Source organism: Quercus suber, unplaced genomic scaffold (genome assembly GCF_002906115.3).
Source record: "Quercus suber isolate HL8 unplaced genomic scaffold, Cork oak 2.0 scaffold_357, whole genome shotgun sequence".
In the NCBI taxonomy this organism is placed as follows: Eukaryota; Viridiplantae; Streptophyta; class Magnoliopsida; order Fagales; family Fagaceae; genus Quercus; species Quercus suber.
In genome coordinates, this window is record NW_027069809.1 from 81,281 (window position 1) to 103,796 (window position 22,516).

At 30.9% G+C, this 22,516-nt stretch overlaps 2 protein-coding genes across 2 annotated transcripts in view; both read left to right on the top strand.

Moving 5' to 3' along the window:
* The window catches only part of LOC136061838 (uncharacterized), a 25,206-nt gene extending 9,795 nt beyond the window's left edge, over positions 1-15,411 (top strand). Inside the window, exon 2 of the mRNA XM_065760188.1 lies at positions 15,375-15,411. Coding sequence (XP_065616260.1) covers positions 15,375-15,411 — 37 coding nt within the window. The remainder of the gene's footprint in view (positions 1-15,374) is intronic.
* Positions 15,412-17,372: 1,961 nt separating this feature from the next.
* On the top strand, positions 17,373-21,559 carry LOC112022351 (uncharacterized). Its single transcript, XM_024054916.2, has 9 exons — positions 17,373-17,685; positions 17,802-18,025; positions 18,261-18,375; positions 19,130-19,219; positions 19,378-19,551; positions 19,649-19,768; positions 20,478-20,588; positions 21,004-21,085; positions 21,185-21,559. Exons 1-9 carry the CDS (start codon positions 17,545-17,547, stop codon positions 21,241-21,243), a joined length of 1,116 nt encoding a protein of 371 aa, XP_023910684.1. The 5' UTR covers positions 17,373-17,544; the 3' UTR covers positions 21,244-21,559.
* Positions 21,560-22,516: the final 957 nt, after the last annotated feature.

Genomic DNA, 22,516 nt, shown 5'->3' on the forward strand with positions numbered 1-22,516 from the left:
TGGCTTTACTAGCTCTTCTTTTATAGTTTTCATCTTCCTATCTCCTGCTTCCATCTGTTGATCGTCTATTTGCTTTTCTTCTGGTTGTCCGTCCCATCAGAGGCCTTATCGGCACTCAAGTGGCTCACTCTAACCAACGTTATCCTGCCAAGGGGTTACCTCCCCATTAATGCGGTCAGGGGGGTTAGTTGAGTGCATTCAATGCGATAGTGACAGCTTACTTTGGGGTTAACCTCTCCCCAAAATCACCTTTGTCAGGCCGAGGACAAGGTATCCTCGGCGTGGATCCAGGAGAATAAGCTTCCCCCCATTCTCTTCAGGAATAGCTTGTGATCCTCGGCATGGGCCTTGGGCCTGCTATATGATGGGCCGAGGCTATCAGGCCCACGGACCCCACAAATATAAACTACAAATATATAAACAAAGATCATGATATGAGGTCTACACACCAAGTTTCAAGTTTGCATAGCAATATGACTTTCTCATAGTAATAACAATATAGACAATTCAAAACATGGAACAATATCAAAATTATAATACCTAATTCCATTATCTTTTATGTTGAATCCAAACAAATAATTAATTGAAATTAATCCAAAAAAAAAATTAATCAACCAAAAATCATAATTTTTAATAAGAAAACAAAAAAATCACATAAACCTAAATAAAAAGCATTTAAGGTGAAGAATTAAGATCAATCTACTGAGATGCAAATACCAAAAACCCCAAGATTTAAAACTTCAAAATTTATAGAATCCCCAAATTCTACTTCAAAACCAAAAAAATTCAACAAATTTATGTATAATATACAAAATAAAAATTTATCATTCCTTAGACTGAAAGACGTAGGTTGTAGTTTTGATTTTTCTTCAAAAAAATAGAGATGCTTTATCTGCCGTGTACAATAAAAAAAAAATAGTAGAAATTTCAATCCAAAAACCAAACCCATGAAAACAATGTCAATATAAATATGGAGATTAACCCAAATACTAAAAAGAAAATCAATTCTAAACATAACAAAAAAAAATAAGATAGAAAGAAAATCTCAGGCACATACGAAAGCAAATAAAAAATTCGACATAAAATATAAAATTCATTAATAAAAATAGAAACAAATACACACATATGTTGAATTGAAAATTTATTAATAATAACAATATAAAAAAATTTGACATATCTAATCTAATATCTAATCTAATCTAATACTATATATAATAGCAGAAGCTTTTAATAAGGTGCTGACACGTTAGCAAAAATGACCCCTTAAAATACTGACACGTTTACAATTTTTTCTTTAAAAAACCGTACGTCGCGACAATTAAAATCACAACAGCCCGCAAGTTACACCTGTTCAACCCGTAACAATCATAATAAAAGCCACTAATTGGCCCGCATGTTACACCTATTCAGCCCAAAACAAACATAATAAAAGCCATCCATTTCTCACGCCAAAAGGGTTTTAAAGTTACATATACGGTTTGCTGAAGGAATATATATATATATATATATATATCAACATTTGAGTTTGAGTTTGAGTTTAAGTTAGATTTATTAGAGAGATAGAGTTTTACTCCTTATTAAGTTTGGATTAAACAAAAATAATTTTGTTTAAAAAAAAATGATAATGATGAATTTGAGTTTAAGTTGAACTTGTTAGAGAGATAGAGTTTCACTCATTGTTAGAGTTTTACTCCTTATTAAGTTTGGATTAAACAAAAATAATTTTGTTTAAAAAAAATGATAATGATGAATTTGAGTTTAAGTTGAACTTGTTAGAGAGATAGAGTTTCACTCATTGTTAAATTTGGACTAATTTTATTTAAATATTATGCTGACGTGAAAAATTGTAGGAACTTTAGAGGATTCGGTTATATATATATATATGCGTGTGTGTGTGTGTGTGTGTGTGTATAATCAAGTTTAAAATGAGATTACATAACAAATTAGTTTCGTTTGATGTTACTTGATTAATGAAATAGTTTCGTTTGAGGCTACTTCAAGAAATTGTTTGTGAAAATCAAATAAATAGCAAAAAATGCCTTATGCCCCGTCCTAGCATTCCCACCCCAATTTTTAGATGAAACAACAAAAATGAGCTTACTCTTGTACTTGTCCGGAGTGTAAAGAAAATATAAAGTACAAAAAATGAGAAAGTTAAACAAATTACCAAGAATAAAGCAAAGAGAAATTGAGAAAGTAAAGCAAGGAAGAAACAAAGCTTTTAAAGAAGTGCCAATTCCAAACCTTAAAGAACGGACGCAATGCTGACTGGATTTTATTTAAATATTAATGATAATAATAAGTTTGAGTTTAAATTGGACATGTCAGAAAAATAGAGTTTCACTTCTTATTAAATTTGGCCTAAACAAAAATAATTTTAAATACTGTGCTGACGTAAAAAATTGTGAAAGTTTCAGAAGTTTTGGTTATATATATACTAGTATTATGCCCGTGTGATGCACGGCTTAATCAAGAATCATGTATAAACTAAATAAAATAGGAAAACATTTTCGAATTTAAGTAAAATTAAATAATACAATAGATAGAACAATTTATTAATAATTGATTCTCAAACCATAACCATATGAATGATATAAAACTTAATAAATTTAGGTTAAACAAAAGACAAAAAAATACACAAAACCTATTCAATTTGATGAAAGAAATTAGAGTAAACAAATATATAAACAAATTAGTGTAAACAAATATATACCTGTAAAAAATATGAACTAATAATGCTAAAAATTTTAAGTTGATTTTAACATGTATATACGATATAATTTATGTTTTTTTTTAGATTACCATAAAATTTATGTTTTTTTTTTAATAAAAAAATCTAAAAAACATTAATAACGTTGCTGTTTTTGGACGTGTAGTAATATAATTTATGTAAAAAAAAAAAAAAAAGGATTAGATGAAGAATCATATGTAACTTAAACAAAAGATAACAACAACTAAGTTTTTTGTATTTATCAAAAAAATTGATAGAGATGTATAGAAAAAATCAACAAGAACAATTATAATTTTGTGTCTATCCATGAGGTGTTTTAAAAAATAAAAAATAAAATTAAAGGTTGATATTAGTAGTTATATACGTGTTCTATGATTTTTTTTTTAAAAAAAATTAATGTTGATATGAACAATTAGTGTGAAACCAAAATTCTAATCCCCTAGAATGTTAGAACTCATAAATCATAAATGAAGTAGATCTCCTATTGCTAATTAAATCAATCACTTAGAAATTATACATAAATTAATAATAAAAGGATTAGATGAAGAATTTGAATTGTATTCAAATTGAAATTTTTATTAGTTTAGAAATTATAGGAGAAGAAGATAAGAATTATATATATATATATTTAAAAATCTAACAAAATTTCTGTAATTTGGTGAAGCCACGTGGTGCAACTACGGTTTCTAAGCCCAACTTTTATTATATAGTATATGATATATATATATATATATATTTATATTTATATTTAATCCTAACACCTTAGTATTGCATGTGATAATGATATTTTTGGTGCTATAAATAGTTTTCGATTTTATTTTCTATATCCTAATATCGCTATTATAGTTGCTATTTATAACATATCACTAATAGGATTATGGTCCAATCTAAAATTGATTGGAGTCAATTTCGTGTTAAAGGCCATTTTTGTTTTGACCAAGGGATGCACAATGATTTATAGATTGTTAGATATAAAATTTTTTAATAATAATTGGGGGCTCATGATCCTATATAGTTACAACTGTCTTATACATGTTTATCTTTGAAGGGGCCAAACTTTTGGGATCCATGGCCCCTGGTTTTCATGTGTTTCCACGGATTTGAAACAATGTCATGAAGAAAGAGGAGGAAGGAGGTTGTCACATGATTCAAATCCGTTTGTATTTTGCCTTTAGGTCAACCTTCTTGCAATGCATTAAGAAATTATTAGAACAAATCTCTAGATTACCAATAACAGTTCATTTTACTATTAACAATTACAATTAAAGTTTGCCACAATAAACCTGTTTCTATTTTATGTTGTTTATAATCCTTATAGATTTAGGACTGTAGTCTTACTCCATAATGTAGAATTTGAAAATTGAAATAAACAATACCATGGAGAGAGAGAGAGGTGTCAACATATTTATGATTTATCTGCATTTTCCCGGGTCAACCATTCTTGTCAGGCGTTATTATTATTATGCATTATTAAGATATTATTAGAGCAGATCTCTAGATTAAGATTGCATTTAATGTTTACCACAGTAAATATATCTCTATCATATACTTAGGCCTTTAGTCTTACCCTAGAATCGAAAGATAATTATATGTTGACCACACCCAAAAATATACTACTTAGTACAAGTCTTCAAAATGAGTTTGATAAAAAAAAAAAGAAAAGAAAAGGTGCTGTTAATAAGGCATCCGTTAATGTGATAAAATTTAAAATAAATTATTCACGTATTTTTAGGGATGTGAAAAAAATTGAATATGCATTAAATGTCTATCAGTTTATATGGAAAAAGTCAAATTATTTTGTAATAAACTACCGCTAAAAAATAAAATTTTGTTAATTTTTTATGCATTGGGATTTATGATAGATCATAAATGAACCACAACTAGTTCTTTAACAAGTGCTGGCCGGCACCTGTTAACAACGTCCAAAAAAAAAAAGTCTTGATAATGAGTATAACATATTTACAAACACAGATCCGGTTTTGAAGCTGTTCTCAACAATCGAAAAGGGTCGGTGGACTTTTTAATCTCTAACTTGTGAGTTGTTTAGTCTCCAATCGAAAGGGATCGTGCTTGCTAATTCTCAAGTGTTGTTTATCTATTCCTCCTTTTTCTTTTTTCTTTTTTAAAATTGTTTATCCATTCCTAATTACCAAAATAAATATATACTTTTTTTTTCTTTTTTGGAAACAAGGGTATCAAGGACTCAAGACTTGAGAGATCTTTGATCGCCTGTTTTATACAATTACTAGCATTACTCCCGTGCATTGCACGGTTTTGGTAATAAACTTTTAGAATTATTTTATTGAAAAATAATAAAATAATAATCACTAGAGTCTAAAATGTGTTATGCACTTGAAGAGAATAGATTGCATGGTATTTTGTTTTTCAAACATTTAAAGAGTTACATTTTGATACACTAATGACCTTTTTTATCTAAACGGGATCTCCTTAAAAATGAGTGGAGAGTCACGAAAATTCAGTATTAAAGGAGTCTTAAGGGATAAAAAGGATATAGACAATTGTTAGAAAAAATTATTAGCTCAAGCAAATAGTTGCATGATCATATTAAATGTGAATTCCTCTTCATGATGTAGATTTAATATTACTTGCTAATAGCAACCTTGTGTAAGAATATGTGGTTGATATTTATAACATGCTATGTTAAAAAAAATATATTTTCATGAATACTATTCAAATGTGTTGTGGGTGATAAATATAGGTATGGATATTGATATTTGTAAAACCAAAATAAAAATTAATTACAATGAAATTTAATATAATAAAAAAAGCTACATGCTCATAATATTAGAAAATTTCTTTTGCACACATATAATATTGTAAGGACCAGATTTGAGCTCGTAGCCCACTATGTGGATGGACCTAAGCCCAAAAAGCCTAAAATAATAAATTTATAGAGAATGAGTTAGAAAGCTGGGCTTTAGTTTATCAAACAAGCACTAGAATAAATTCAGATGATAAGAGTATGAAAAGAAATAGGGTTGTATTGAAGAAAAATAGTCATCGGCAAGGTCCGAGGTGCACTGTTCTTGTATATTATTCTCAAATTGGGTTACAAGTTTGATTCCTGAATGATACAGTGTTTCTTCCTGCAATTTCTGACCCTCTTTCCATGAAGGGTATCTCCCTTTATATAGTTCATTCCAAAGCATCTTAATCCTACACTTGTTGATTACCTGAGTCACTACTTGAGTGCTTGTCCCATTAGATACCCTATTTGGTTGTGAATGCCTTAAGGCAGCCAACTTTGCACTGTTTAGGGGTTTTCTCCACATTAATACAGTCAAGAAGTTAGTTGCAGATCATTAAATGTAGTGATGTTAGCTTTCTTCCTAAAATATCTTAGGACGTCTCCCGGTCTAATGTCTTTGCAATGTCTATTCATACCGAAAGAATTTCCTGGAAGGTTCTCTTACATTAGTAAGCCATTTCTTCTGACCTCGGCTTTAGCTGGCCGAGGAGACATTTATCCTTGGCTAATATCCTGTTGAACCTTTGTGACCAAAACTAACTCTTTTATTTGCTAACACGGTCTCCTCTAACGGAGATTCTTCCTCCTCGGATTAGTCCTTATCCTCGGCTTGGGCCATAGGCCCAATGTACAAATATATAATGAACTTTTGGGCTTAATATCCCTACAAATATCATTAACAACAAAAATAAAAATTTTACTACTCAAGAAAATTAATTGAATCTAATAACGCACATATAAATATAACATAAATACAAATGGAACCCTTGTTGTAGGAGAGAATACAAAATTAGATAATTCTTAAATAATATTTATAGAGATGGTTTATATAATAGGTTTCATGGATTTAAAATTGCATTTATGACCCATAAGCAAAACCTTTATAATAATAAAATTAAAAAAAATAAAGAAGAGAAATACATACTTATAATAGTTTGGATGGTAGGTTTGATAAAGACTTCTACTATGGATTTCACAAACATCAAGTTGTCTAAGTAATAAGAAAAAAAAAACAAACAAAGGAGAGTTAGATTTCTAAACAACATAGAGATTGTAAGAGAATGAGAATTATTGATAATGAGGGAGAGAAAAGTTGAAGAAGAAGAAGAAGTTGTGCCTACGAATACATAAAAATACACTAAAAAATAGAATATATATATATATATATAGAGAGAGAGAGAGAGAGAGAGAATTTCCAATTGTGAGGAAGTTAGATTTCTAATCGTTCTAGACATTATAAGAAAAGAAGAATTAACTTAGGATGTATGTTTATCCAAATATATATATATATAGTCATTTAACGTAATGTAAAAAAAAAAAAAAAAGTAAGTAAATGTGAATGGCAATAAGGAAATAGGATATATATATATATATATGTATGTATGTATGTATGTATGTATATTTTTTTAAAGTTATAATTAGCTTAGAAATTTAAAGTTATCCAAAGAAGAAAAAGTTAAACTCAACATAACTTTAATTATAATACACGTTGCCAACTTCTTTTTTTTATTATTATTATATAAATGTTTTCTTTTTACGTGTAGTATAGTAATTAAATAAGGATTAGACAGATTAGATGAAGAATTTGAGTTGTAATTAAATTAAGATATTAATCAACTTGGAAATTGCAGGAGAATGAAAATTATTTATTTAAAAAAAAAATCTAAAAATTTAAAAAAATTTCTGCAATATGGTGCAGCCAGGATTTCTAAGCCCAACTTTTATTAAGTAAACGTGAATGGCAATAAGGAAATAGGATAGATATTATTTTTAAAGTTATAATCAACTTAGAAGTTTAAAGTTATTCAAAGAAGAAAAAGTTAAACTCAACATAACTTTACAAAAACGCGGCTATGCGCAGTATAGGCCGTGTTTGTAAATGCGGCTATAGGAACCGCGGCTAGAACCTATAGCTGCGTTTTTGGGGTCTATAGCCGCATTTTTGAAATGCAGCTATAAACCCCCTTTTTTGTAGAGTAATAACAAAATTATATCTATAAATTTTTGCTCGTGTAGTATGTTGCTATTTTATTTTTTTTTAAATTAAGAATTAGACAAAAATTTGGATTGCAATTAAATTAAGATAGAATTTGGATGGTAATCAAAGTAAGATTTTTATCAACTTAAACATTATAGGAGAAGAAAAATTATATTTATTTTTTCTTAAAAATCTATTTTTTTATAATACACGTTATTAATTTTTAGATTACACTATGTTGCTGTTTTTTTTTTTTTTTTTTAATTTTTATAATATATGTTGCAGTTTTTTTTTTTTTTTTAATTTATAATACATGTTGCCACCTTTTTTATTATCATTATATAAATGTTTTCTTTTTACGTGTAGTATGGTAATTAAATTAGGATTGGATAGATTAGATGAATTTGAATTGTAATTAAATTAAGATATTTATCAACTTAGAAATTACAGGAGAAGGAAAATTATTTATTTATTTTTTAAAATCTAAAAATCTAAAACAATTTCTGCAATATGGTGCAACCACTTAGCACAACCACGGCTTCTAAACTCAACTTTTATTATATAGTATATGATATGATATGATATAGATAATATAATATATAGATATTTTTGGTGCTATAAATAGTTTTCTTAATCCTTGGATCCGTTAGGAGGAAACGCCTCATCTGTGGTTCGTTGGGACAAATTTCCCACTCCACTTCCTTTACGCCTCAACGGTATAGGTGCCATCCTCTCCTCAAACTACCACCTACTTCCCATCGAGTGTTACACGCGTAAGCTCAAATGCAAGGTTGGCATGTAATTCCGATGGGGACTTTCTTGGGAGCCCAACGGATGGATGCATACCAACCCGATGGATGGCCACGCATGAGTCTGATGGATAAATATGCATGGACTTGACGGTTGGATATGTTGGGCCTCACAAAATTTTTTGCGTGTTCTCCACTCATGTATTCTTATATGGAAATAATTTGCACATCACGCCCAAAGACTCTACAACACGTTCATGTCTTTTCCATATGGAAAGAGGAACCCTGAAATCTCAGAGCCTTAATTCCAAACCCTCTCTACAAGGAAAGCTCCTACATTTAAGGGATTTTAGTCAGCCTTACATCACTATATAAACACCAGACCTCCTCTCCACTAAGGTACATGAAAATCCCTAACTCTTGCACTATTGAGCTCTTAGAGATTCTTCTACCACTGACTTAATCTAAGAAAGGTCTTTGGCCGGTACTCCACCGGTGCTCTCTATACGTTCTTTGTTTCTTTTTGTTCTTCAGTTACTTCAATTGGTGCGTGTGTGGACAATCAATTCACTGACGATTTTTGTGCATCATCAGCATACATTGTGAATTTTTTTTTTTTTTCAAAACCTCCAAGCAATTACCACAATATATTTAAATGAAAAAAAAAAAAATCACAAATTAAAAACTATCCAAATTTATAAAAATTCAAATTGAAAATATAACAAATTAACAATCCAAAAAAACAATTGCATGTATTTTTTTTTTTTTTTTGAGTAGGTACAATTGAATGTAGAGTTAAAGGGAAGCCTTGATTCAATAATTTAAAAAAAAAAAAAAAAAATCCAAACAACTTAGGAATTATAGGAGAAGGAGAAGAATGGCACGGAGAGAGATAAAAGTAACAGTTGATAGCCAAAGAGAGAGTTTAAGCGTATAAAATTTGTTATAAGATTTCAAAAGAAAAAAAAAAGTTTATAGAGTTGTGTATTAAACACTGCTTAAAAAGAAAACTGTTAAGAGAAGTTGAAAAGAAATAATTTATATGCTAGTAATAATCAGTTTGTAAAACGTTAATTGTAAAAGTTAATAAAATAATAATAAAATAAATTGTATTAGCTGGAGAATTCAAATTATAATTGAGTAAGGGTTTTTAATCAACTTAAAAATGATAGGAGAATGTGACACTAAAAAAAAAATAACTTGGCATTGAACAAGAAAGAGAAGAAAAAGGAAGGACAAAGTGGTCATCCCTTCTGCATTAAATGCACTGCAACCACTTAGTTAGCCATATTAATGGGGAAATGACCATAGATAGTGTTCCCATAGCTCATACCCTAGTGTAAAATCATTCTAGCAAGATCTTAATGGGACAAGTATCAGGAAAGTCTAATCATGACCCTCAAATTGTAAGGTCCAGATGCATCTTTGCTAAGCTATATAAAGCAAAGATTCACCTGGATCAAGGAGAGGTTTGTTTTTAAGAGAAAAGAGAAAGAAATCTCAGAGTTCTTTTTCGAGAATGTACCTAAACAAATTATAGCTTTTTCGAGAAATAATCAATTGCATAATCAAATAAATATATTTTTAATGACGTGGAACCTTACTAAGAAACAAGGTTCAAACCCATTGGGAGTAAGATATTTGATTTAGAATACCAAAACGCCATTTTTCAAAAGAACACAGAATCTTACCACTACACACTTTTGGAGTGATGATCATTTCACATGTATAAATTCTTGTGGAGTAAAGATAGGTAAGAGCATCTCCAGCAGAGTATGCATAGCCAAAATATAGAGAATATATGCTAATGTTCATGCTCTATATGCTACTGTTCATGCTCCAGCGGCTTCTTTATATCCAAAAATTTTTTTTGCTAATAAACAGTAGCCCATCAAGTCTGATAAGTTACTGTTCATTCTTCAAATCATTTTTTTCTATTATAATAATTTGGTGTTGAATAAAAAAATGTTAGAAGATGTGCAGTTGTTAAAAAAAGAATAAATAATGAATGAAGAAATAATATTTAAATGAGATAGAAAATGGGATAGAGAATCTGTTGGAAAATGTATTTGAAAAAGTGGGTAAATAAAGGTAAAAATCATTGTTTATTCTCCAAACAATACAAAAATTTGATAAATTTGCTGGAGATGCACTAAGGGTCGGTATTTAAGTTTTCAAAGGAAGTTTCACACATATATACACTTAGATTAAACTAAATAATAACTTATATCTCGCATATATCAATATTTGGAAGTTCTTTTACTAGAATTTCGGGTTACTTTCCAATTCGTATATACCAGATGCTAGACGCAATCCCGCAGGGAGTCTCTGAAGCTATGAACACTCTACTTAAATATATAAATTATGTAAATTTAATGAGTTTAAAGCAAAAGAAAATTCTGTCTTATTTAAATTTTATATTGCAATATTGTGTATCAATTAAGTTCAAGGCAACTAGATATTAGTTATTACTTATAAATGTCCTGAGAATGAATCTGAGAATCTTAGAGAACAAGTGGCTAAATTCTGTTTTCTGAAGGTAGTTTAAACTTTGAAGCTATGCAACATATATACGGTTGGTGACGGGCTAGAAAGTTAAGATGTCATGTCACTTTCTGCAAAATGAACAAGAAAGGTGTTGAATTACTCACAACTGGACAGTTCATATCGGCCCCTCCATTGCATTTGATGTCTTCTAAGTTCTATCTTTCTATATCTATAAAAAATCAAAGTATATTAAATTAAATTAGTACATTAGTTCACAAGCAACTTAGGAATTGCGATATTGCATTATACATACAAGACAAATCAAATAATTTCTGGTCATGACATTAACTTATTTGTTTCTTTTCCATTATATAATTGTAAGTTGATTTATCAATTTATCCCATACTTCTTTGAATTTGAATTAATTCTAATGTATTATATCTTGGGAATCAAAGAGAACTAAAATTTTTTAATCAATGTGGATGCTCATGCTACTGAAGTTTTCTTTTTTCTCTGCTACCAATAATTCTAACTCACTAAACTCTAAAAGTACTAACCCAGCCTCTGGTAACTGATTGCAAATCCTTCACTAATACAAGGGAAACTAACAGAGCACACTGCCAGATCCTCTTTTTTTCTTATGTAAAAACTCCTTTTGATGTAATGGAGGTTTCAATTTCTGATAACTCTTTTGTAATCATTACTTGGTCAAATCCGGGTAGTACTATTAATGATTAATATGGTCCAAGTTTAACCAAAAAAAAAAAAATTCAAATTATTACAGATTCTATTACAAAAGGCTTACAAACTAATATTACAATAGTGTGATTGATTTAACATCAATAATATATAATATAAATTTCAAAACTACTTTTATGTTTCATGTTTAAAAGTTGATACATCAATTTTCAAAATTTATGTATCAAAATTTGTAATAAGTATAGTATCACCCTTTGTATTAAAAACTCACTATGGTTTAGAATGGTCTCATCCTTTTTTAGTATTAAAAAAAATAAAAAAAAAAAAAAAAAAAACACCATGCATCTTGTTGTGTGAAACTGTAAATTAGTAGCAAATAAGCTTTGACTCTATTACACTTGCAACTCTTCCTTTTTGTGTGTGTGTGTGTGAAGAAGAACAACTCTTTTTTCTTTTTTAATAAATTGGATTATGACAAACTTAAAAGGAGTATGAGTTTCTAATCAACACAACTAATTTTGAAAGATAAAGGGATGAAATTCCACAATGAGAAGACTAGATAGGTGATTGGAGATGAAAACAACAAAACTAAATTCTTTCATTGATAAAAATTGGTTTCTAGAGCTATACATTGTCCCTCTTGCAATGTATAGGTTGCACAAGTGTGGGCCTTGCCAAATATCTAAGAGAGGCGCTGATAAACTCATCTCACAAGGTATTTTCTCTTTGTTCTAGTGTGAAATAATTATATTACCCATGATAGCCTTTGTGTTCGAATAGTTATTAGACCCAGACCGAATGTTAACCTAGTCTATGAGTCAGGTCACTAGTCAAACTGCAGGGGTCAAATAATTTTTTTATAATTATATATATATATATATATATATATATGTATGTATATAAAATTAAGTTTAAGAAATCATAGCATGAATATGTATTTTTAAAAATAGAGGCATGTACCTAAATTAAACTTGCCATTATAATTCAAAATCAAGGTTTCACAAGCAACATCATTAGAAATTTTATAAAAATTACAAGCAATATAAATTAATGTCATAAAATTGCAATGAAGTCTTTGCTAAATAAAATCTTGTCACTTGTCTTAAAATACTACATAAAAAAAAAAAAGGCAAATCTCAAACTACGTAAATAAAAAAGAGAAAAAAAAATTAAAGGCTTAAACTTAAAGCAATAAACAAATAAAGCATTAAAAATATAGATAAAAGAAGAGAAAAAAAAATTTAAGGTTAAACTTAAAGCAATAAACAAATAAAGCATAAAAAACGTAAACAAAAGAAGAGAAAAGAAGGTTTAAGCAATAAACTATATAACATATACTGATATACTCATACCTAAGTGTTAACTAGTTATGTGAAATTGAAAATTGATATCTTCAAAACAAAGAATTGATGCATAGTTGCAGTTTGGGGAACTAAAACAGCGAAAAATGACTAAGTGACGGTATAGTAGTATGAATCAACAGAAAAGTGAGAGAATAATGCATTTATTTATTTAGGTTTTCTTTTATTTAAATTGTTGTATCATCATGCATTAAACAGTAAAGAAGTTAATGAGGTGAATCAATTAATGTACGTTTACACAATTCACAAACCCAACCGGGTTATTGAAACCCAATCGAGTTATACGGTTTGTTCCACCGAATTTTGCTGGTTTTGACCAAGGCGGCGGCGGTGGTGGCGGGGGGCGGGGGGGGGGGGGGTGAGGGATTTGCCCCCTGACTCCTCCCAAAATATTTCATATATACTACTATTAGGATTTTTTTTTTAAATGCTTTACCCTCCCTTACGCAGAAAATAAACACAAATCAGGAAAAAAGCTTCTTAACCCTACTGGAATAGTGGGAAAAACTAAAAAGGCAAGCTTACCTAACACCCAATAGTGGGAAAAAGGCCAGCTTGCCTAATGCCCAATAAGTCAATAACGGAGTGCAGGAAAAAAAACACAAAACAGGGAAAAAGTTCCCTGACACAAGCGAAAATAAAGGGAAGAATTTCCCTTTGGCACAATAACACACACAAAGATCTTTTGACTTGTCTGCTGTTAAGCTTAGCAAAATAATAATAATCATCACCCATTTTAGTGTCTTTCTTATCACATTTGAATCGATAGTCCTACATTTTCCGCAATTTATTTTTTGTCCTCAATTTCTTGACATTCCAGTTTTAAATTCTGGGTTTATGTTATGAACACAAATTTTAATTACTTTGAAAAATAAATAGAAAGTTGAATTTCACCTATGGTTTAAAAACAATCAAGACAAAAAAGTGAGACGTGTATACAACTTTGCAAGTAAATTGCTACACTTTTAATATTTTCAAATTTATTTATTTCCACTATTTATTTTATAGTATTAACTTAAATGTCTAACTATAGTATATGTTTATATTAATTTTTGTATGACATTTATAGTTGTTATTGTTTTTTTTTTTGTTAATATAGATTAATATTTTTTTCCGTTATTTTTTTTTTAATATTAACTTCTAATCTTGCATCCCTAAACTAAAATTCTAGCTTTGCCACTGGTTTTGACTGAGTTTTGTGCACATTTTATCCATTTGATCACTTGAAATGGTCTATGTGCCGGGTCACCGGATTCTAGTTCAACTGGCTGGGCCGGATCGGATTTAATAACACTTCAAAGTTTCTTAAAAAACGTTTCCTTTTCTTGAGAATCTTTTAAATGTTTTTTTTTTTTAATTTTTTCTACAAGAGAAACGTGTTGGGTGAATTCCGCTAATTATTTTTTGCCTTCTAATATTACTAATGCTAGCTCAAGTCAACCACTCTCTCTCTCGATGTTGCGATGAACTGCACACCATATTCTCTCCACATCACAATAATTCTAATTACCACCCAGACAATTTTATATAGCAATCATTAGATGGAAGGCACCGGAGCTTATCTACTTGGATGATCGCTTATGCATAGATCATATATTCATATACATTGCAGACAATCAATTCTTGTCATCTAATGTGGCCTTTTTCTTTGTCATATTATGAGGGGAAGAGGGCAGACCAGACCATTGTTTAAAAACTAAAAATAGGATGCTTCAGTTGATGGGGGATATGTAGTTATGTACTCGCAAGCAAATTAAACAAACCAAATTGTTATCTTCTCTCTTTATTTCTTTAGAATCCATTGGAAAATGTTGCTTTGAATTAGAGAAAGAATCAAAAGGGATAAGAACAATAACTATTAACTAGTATAAGAATAGATTCTACACATGAGATGGCAAACTACACTCACAAAGAAAGACAATGTCAACAATCCAATAGACTTGGTGAGATTTGTTGCTCTCATTGTTTCTGAAGATATAGAACCTCGATATGGTATCTGTAGGGTCAAGATTTGTAGCCCAAGCCCAAAAGATGTGGGATATAAGCCCAACGAGCCCAATACAATAAATTTGTAGAGAGTGAATGAAAAAACTAGGCTGTTTGTGAATTAAACAACAGTTAATAAAGATTTAAAAGATTAACAAGTACAAAAACACACTTGAAGCTTGAATAAACTGATATCCGAGGAGATAAACTGTTGTTTTTAAAAGCTAATACAATCCTTAAAGTTATAGTAATTCTTCCTTCTTCTTCCTTCTATTTTTCTTTCTGATCCCCACCTCATGAGAGGTCTTTTACATTTATATAGTTTTCTTTCAGACCATCTCGATCGTACACTTGTTCTTCATCTAAGCATTCACTTGAGTATATGTTCCATCAGGTATCTTCTTTGGCTCTCCATGAATGGTGGCAGCTGAGACTGCACTGTTCAGGGGTCTTCTCCACATAAATGCGGCCAGAAAAGTTGCTGCAGTGCATTTAATGCGGTGGTAGCAGCTTTTCCTTTAGATATTTCTCAATTCTTATCATCTTTATACGTGCCTGGAGTTCATCCTTATTGTTGGAACTTCCTGGAAGGTCACCTGAACCGCCCATGTATTTGCTTGACCGATATTCCTCATATCTGAGAAGAATACACTCCTCGGACTATATTCCTCTATCCTTTCCTTACGTGATTTTCCACTCGAAACATTTTCCAATCATTTACTCCTCCTCGGACGTATCCACATCTTCAAATAGGGCCCAAGGCCTAATATATGAATTTGGGCTTTTATTCCCATAGTATCCATGACTATCATTCTTCGCTTAATCTGTTTTAATCTCATACAGTTTTGAAGCTTTAACTTCCTCTATTTTACACCTAACCCTACTCAAAAAAAAAAAAAAAACTGTTGGAGCTGTTCCTGTTCTTTCCACAAATACTGCATGTTACATCATCTCATTTTCTCAGCTCCTTCAAAGTAGCAGATGCAGAAGATAATGGCTGAACACAATCAATCCTTTGTGACTATGTACAATAATTTCTGCAGGAAACTGATTGTGGCGATGGGTAGCCAAACCTTAAGTTTCTTATCAACTTTATTTCTATAATGGGCTATAGGATCTTGCCTTGATAATCTCATATATGCCTGATTTATGGAAGAGCTAACCTGTGATCACCTTCTATGGAAGAGCTAAGCTGTGATCACCTTCCATTGAATGATAGAGATAAGGGGCACTACTGAAGTAAGCCTTTGGGAAAAATTCAACTTAGGGAAAGACTTCTGGAAGCTCTCCAACAACTGTTAAAAAGTAAAATAAAATCGATTATCAAACATTATCATATCCCCAGTGGGTGTAAAATAACAAACCGCTAATCATAAGTAAATAACAAAATTGGTTGTCTTCTATCATAATGGAAGAACTTACATATTTTCTCTTTCCTTTCTATTCCTTTTCTTTGTGGTAAATAATTTTCATCATTTTAAATCCATTTTAAGTGGACATAGTAGGAGTCAATTTTTTATTTACTCTAGTCCTTAACATTTTAGGAAATACCTGCATGGGTACAAGAACAGATATGGTACAACGACACAACAATTTTTGAAAAAGCAGGACACTAATACGATGAGAATATGTATATTAATTAATTATTAAAAATATTTTTATTTATATTTTTATATATAGTTAATATTAATTAATTATTTTAAATATATCTTTATTTATATTTGTATATATAGTTAAACATTTATTTTTCATATAATATTAAACATATATCAATTTAAGAGAAATAATGAAAATTTTACTTCCATATATTATTAATCATTTTTTTAACAAATTAAGAGTAATAATGGATGATAAAACAAATTCAATACTATTAAAGGATGTTTAGAAATTAAAATACAAATCAAGAATAAAGATATTTATTAATTTTCAAATGCAATATTATTATTTAAAGCATGAGTGTTTTTTTTTTTTTTGGTGAAAGGGTATTCGATTCCTCTTGTTCTTGTGTCCTAGATGTGTCTAATATATATATATATATATAATTTTAAAAAAAGGACACAGCTGAAATATGCATACAGAAGTGTTCGAGAAGTGTCAAGCATCTGGCGCGTGTCCAACACAAATATGGCACTCAAAATGAAGTGTACGGACTTTTCTAATTCTAAAGGATGGGTTTTGAGCTGATTGAGTTCTTGGTGAGCATCTGTTGGTCTGGGTATTTGGCTTTGTGTTTTGATTTCATCGAAATGACGTCGTTTCATGGGTTATTGTTTAAGGTAAAAACAACGTTGTTGTTGTTTTGGGAGGCTGATATGGCCAAAAAAAAAAATATATAATATATTATATATATATATATTTACTTTAGAAGCTAGCGCGTCGCTTAATGGCCACATAGGCAAGACACCAAGCCAGTAGAAAGAAAATGTAAATTTCATGCTGTAAAATTCAAGCAGCCCCAAAATTTTACTTTGCAATTTACCTAAAAAAAAAAAAACCCGCTATCTTTCAACTATATCCCAGCTGCAACAGATAGAGAGAGGGAGAGAGCAATCCCATTGGCAAAAATGGAGGACGATGAAGAAGAGCCACCGCTCGCTGTTCAAATCGACGAAGAAATCAAACACTCAACGCAGCGGCCACCAAACGACGACGTTTCCGTCGGAGTAACCGTCATCACAGGCTACCTCGGCTCCGGCAAATCCACTGTAAACACACATTAACTCTTTGAATTTTTTTTCTTCAAATTTTTGATCCAACCAATCTCTCTCTCTCTCTCTCTCTCTCTCTCTCTGATCTTCGTTGATTAATTTTGTGAAAAAAGCTGGTGAATCACATACTGAATTCACAACACGGGAAGAGAATAGCGGTGATACTGAACGAGTTCGGCGAAGAAATCGGCGTGGAAAGAGCCATGATCAACGAAGGCGATGGAAATGGCGGCGCCATCGTCGAAGAATGGGTTGAGCTAGCAAATGGCTGTATTTGTTGCACTGTGAAGCACAGTTTGGTCCAAGCACTCGAGCAACTTGTGCAGAGGAAAGAAAGGTAACTCCAATTAAACTATATTTTTCAAAAATTATCAACCCTATAATGGCAAATTAGCCAAAAATGTATGGGCCTAAACTGCTCTTTTTAAGTAGGGCCCAACACGGGGTTTGATTCAGGATCTCCTGCTTTAATATCATGAGAAATTATGATTATTTGAAAAGTTTAAGGTTTTAGGAAATAATTTGATTATATCAAATTTGAGTGATATATGTGGTTTCTTTTGTTTGTGTAGACTTGATCATATATTATTGGAGACCACCGGGTTGGCGAACCCGGCTCCACTTGCTTCTATTCTTTGGTTGGATGATCAGCTTGAATCATCGGTCAAGCTCGACTCGATTATCACTGTAAGTTTTATTCATTTGATGTTTTGTTTCAATTTTTTGGTTTATGTTGCTTGCACTACTAGTCAAACTAGGAATATATTGCTTGCTCTACAAGTACATGGACTTACAATAAGCCCGGACTAAATCTTGTAAGCGTGTTGTAAAATTCAAATATAATTATTGGTACTGATATTTTTTATTCGGTTTTGGTTTATCTCAATGGAATGGATGGGTTTATTTAATGTTAGAGATACTTACATTACGAGTAGGACTAGGGTTGCTTTGCTGCACATGGACCTACAATAAGGTTGGATGGGATTTGAAATTTGAGTGTAAGATGTGATTTCAAATCCATTACATTATGAGTGTTATGTTGGAGCAAAATCCTGAAAGCATCAATGCGTATTTTTTTGTTAAACCCCTTGATTTTAAGTGCTTAAGTCCAAATGCAACTTTTATTGTTTTACTGTATGATAATACTTCTGGTCATATATATAAGTCAATTATTGTGACTTTTCTTCTAATAAGTTTTGGCAATTGAATGTGGGATTGTAAATCACATTGCAGTGTTGTTACTGTTGGATACTGTTTCTTTCTTGCCAAATACATATAACAGCATGGGGTGTGTTTGTGTCATTTATGTTATGTCATTTCTGTACTCAATTTGTGTCTTGTGATGGTTTCCTTTCTCTCCAGTTTGTATTGTCATGCTCAATTAAAAGATACCTCTCTTATTACTCAATATCTTTCTCTAAGAGATGTGTTGTTCTAATAGGTTGTTGACGCCAAAAACCTTCGGTTTCAGCTCAGTGAGCGCCGAAATTCATCTTCATTTCCTGAAGCATTTTTCCAGATAGCATTTGCGGTAATGATCATGTTATTACACTGTGAGGACAAATTTGGCTAATAAATTTATTTATTTATATTTTTTTTTTTTGTCTTTTTAAGTTGGAATTTTTTTCTTGATATAATGCATATATTATGGCATGAGCACTTAAGAGATAAATTTTTTTGTTTGTGTAGGATATTGTAATTCTTAATAAGGTTGATTTGGTTTCTCTAGAGGGCTCTGGAGGTGTCCTAGAGGAACTGGAGAAGGAAATTCATAACATTAATTCCCTAGCCAGTATCATTCGTTCTGTTCGGTGTCAAGTAGACTTGCCCAAGATATTGAACTGTCGGGCTTATGAGGCTACAGTTAGTCATACTTCTCTTTCTTTTTCATCTGCAAGTTTATCTTCTTAGTTGATACTGACTTTATTTAAGTGACATCACTGATTTTTACCCTTTTCAGCATGCTGCTCATTTAGAAGAATTGTTGGAAGAGAGCCGTTCTCTGTCTACGGAAGATCTTCATGATAGTGGTGTGAGAACCTTATGCATTTGTGAGCCACGGCAGGTTGATCTTGATAAGGTAGTCTTTTCTCTTTTGAAATAGCAATCAATTCATGTTCTGGAAAATTGTTACAATGTTTTATTGGTGAACTTGTTGGCACTTCATTACTTCTTTTGACAACAGTTTACAATTCATTACAAGTATTACAACCCAATTACTTGGCAAAAAGTAATCTTCCAATGGAAACTTGATTAGTGGGTGCTTACTGTGTTTTGTGTTGTGTTTGGCTCAATGTCTGTATAAACTAGGGCTGCTTTAGGTAGAGAACCAATATATAAGTGTATCCTATTAAAAAGGCTTAAAATTTTATTATGTTAAGTTATGGTTCTCTATTTAAAAAGTAAGGTTCTAGATTATTTGGATGGGTGAAAGAAGAGTTGTTTCAGTGACCAAAAATATTTGGGACACAATATTGTAAGAATATGGTTGCTAGATTCTGGTTGGTCAAATGGATAAATCTATTAATTTACTTATAAATCTCAATACTTACAGTTACACTTTTGGATCTGCAGAAAATGTCACAAATAACAGCTGATCTTTTCTGTTCTCTGTCACAAAAAATTTGATATCTTGACCACACTAGTGAAAGCTCATATATCTTCACTATGTTATTTTTCACTGGGGATGCTTGTCTTCTTTACTTATTTTATATCAACTTGAATCAGCACTTCCTTGTTTATGTTGCTATATGTGTATGACATCATACCTGATTGTCTGTTGTTTATAGGTTCGTTTATGGCTTGAGGAGATTCTTTGGGATAAAAAATATGGTATGGATGTGTATCGCTGCAAAGGAGTTCTAAGTGTTCAAAATTCTGATCAGTTACATACTTTACAGGTAGTGTTTCATATCAATGCCCTCTTAAGTACTCTTCATTGGAAGTCAACTAGTGCTGCATTAGACCCACATCACCCTGGGGTTCTGGTCACCAGGGATGCTTATTTAAAAAAAATTTATATTAATTGATGGATAAATGGTTTGTATATTTGAATTAAAATCCACATAAGGCTTTCATTTTTCTAGGGTGCATATGAAATGACCAATATGCACAGGACCGTGCTAAGGCTTTCTGTATGTGTGTCATATAGGGTTTTAGCCTTACTAGGCACTGCAGTGCAGCCCTTAATAATGAAATTTTCCAGTCATTTTCTTTAGATATTTGTTCTTATGAATTTACTGCTTGAATTAGTTTGTTTTTGGAGGAACTAATTTTGTTCTGTTCTGTCATTTAAAAACCTTATGTTCCTGGCAGGCTGTGAGGGAGATATATGAGATTGTTCCAGCTCGCAAATGGAAAGGGGAAGAAAATCAGATGACCAAGATAGTTTTTATAGGTATTATCTAATATACAACATCATTTTCAAGTGAAGTTCTTTACGGATACTGGTAAGGCTCCTATTTTAGTCATTTTATTTGTTTGTTTTATATTGCAGGTCATAATCTGAATGAGGATGTTCTTAATGATTCCTTCAGAACTTGTACAACTTCTTAATTTCTAATACTAGCAGTTGATTGTCATTACATATCAATGTTAGAAAGTTAAGCTGTAAATCATGATTTGGATAGAATAGGATTCCAGTCCTAGAAGCTTCACTGGTTTTAGAAATTTCTTTATTCCGTAAGTCCTACATCAAGCATTATCAGCAAGAAATTTGGATGATCCAACCTGTTTCTAATATTTGTATTCTATTTTTTCTCCCACGTTAAATTTTGGTTACAGATTGTATGAGAATTGCTTACTTCAACTCTTTGGGGTGTGAATTTAGTTAGTGATCTTTATACAGATTAGTACTCTGGTTGGACAGTCATTGGGGGCTTTAGTTTCTTCACTTCGCCATGTTTTATTGATGTTGCATGAGGTTGGATGCTAATATAGCTTAAAGGAAAGGGAGACAAGGTTGCATTCGTTACATCCCTTTACTTGTAATTTTTAAGTTTATGGAGGAATATCAATAAACAACCAATATATGGTCCAAGAAAACTACAAAGAGTAAAGTCTAGTTTTGGTCAGAACTTTCCTATACAACTGATGTTCTGTTAGTTTCTTATTTTCCTATGGTTGTTTCATATACGTACTTTCCTGTCAGTTTTTATTTTTTTAGATAGGTAGATAATGGAGGTGGGGAAGATGGAAATCGAATCATAGACATGATATACTGTAAAAGATGTCATTTTCATTATGCCAACACTTGATTTACCTGTCATTCTTCTTTAAATTTGATAAGTTGTCTGAACAAGATAATTGGTCTAATCACAACCATTATTGTAATGTGCAACCATTAAACTAACAGCAAAATTGGCTGAGCTAGACAAAAGGACTAAATTTTTTTTTTTTGAGAGAGTTTCAACCTATGGCATCCGCTACTGATAATAGCTGTTTATCATCAGACCAAGACATCAATCAGTTTTCGGTGTAGGGGGGGATTGAAAATCAGGTCTCTTATACAATCATTAGATAATTTACCAGTTGAGCTAATTGAAACTCACACAAAATGACTAAATTGAAAATGTATTGAAATTAAAGAATTATATTAAAATGAAAAAAAATAAAAAATAAACTTACATAATTGAATTGAAATGTTAAGAGTAATGTTATAGACATAACATTTTTACAACAGTTGAGTAGATAGATTTTCATTGGTTCTCATTTAAACTCATCACTAATATCACTTTATCATCTATCATTCAAGACTAGTTACCTCAATCATTGTAAAATGTTTGGAGAAAATTCTTGTGACAATATTGAAGTGTCAAAGCTAGAGAGT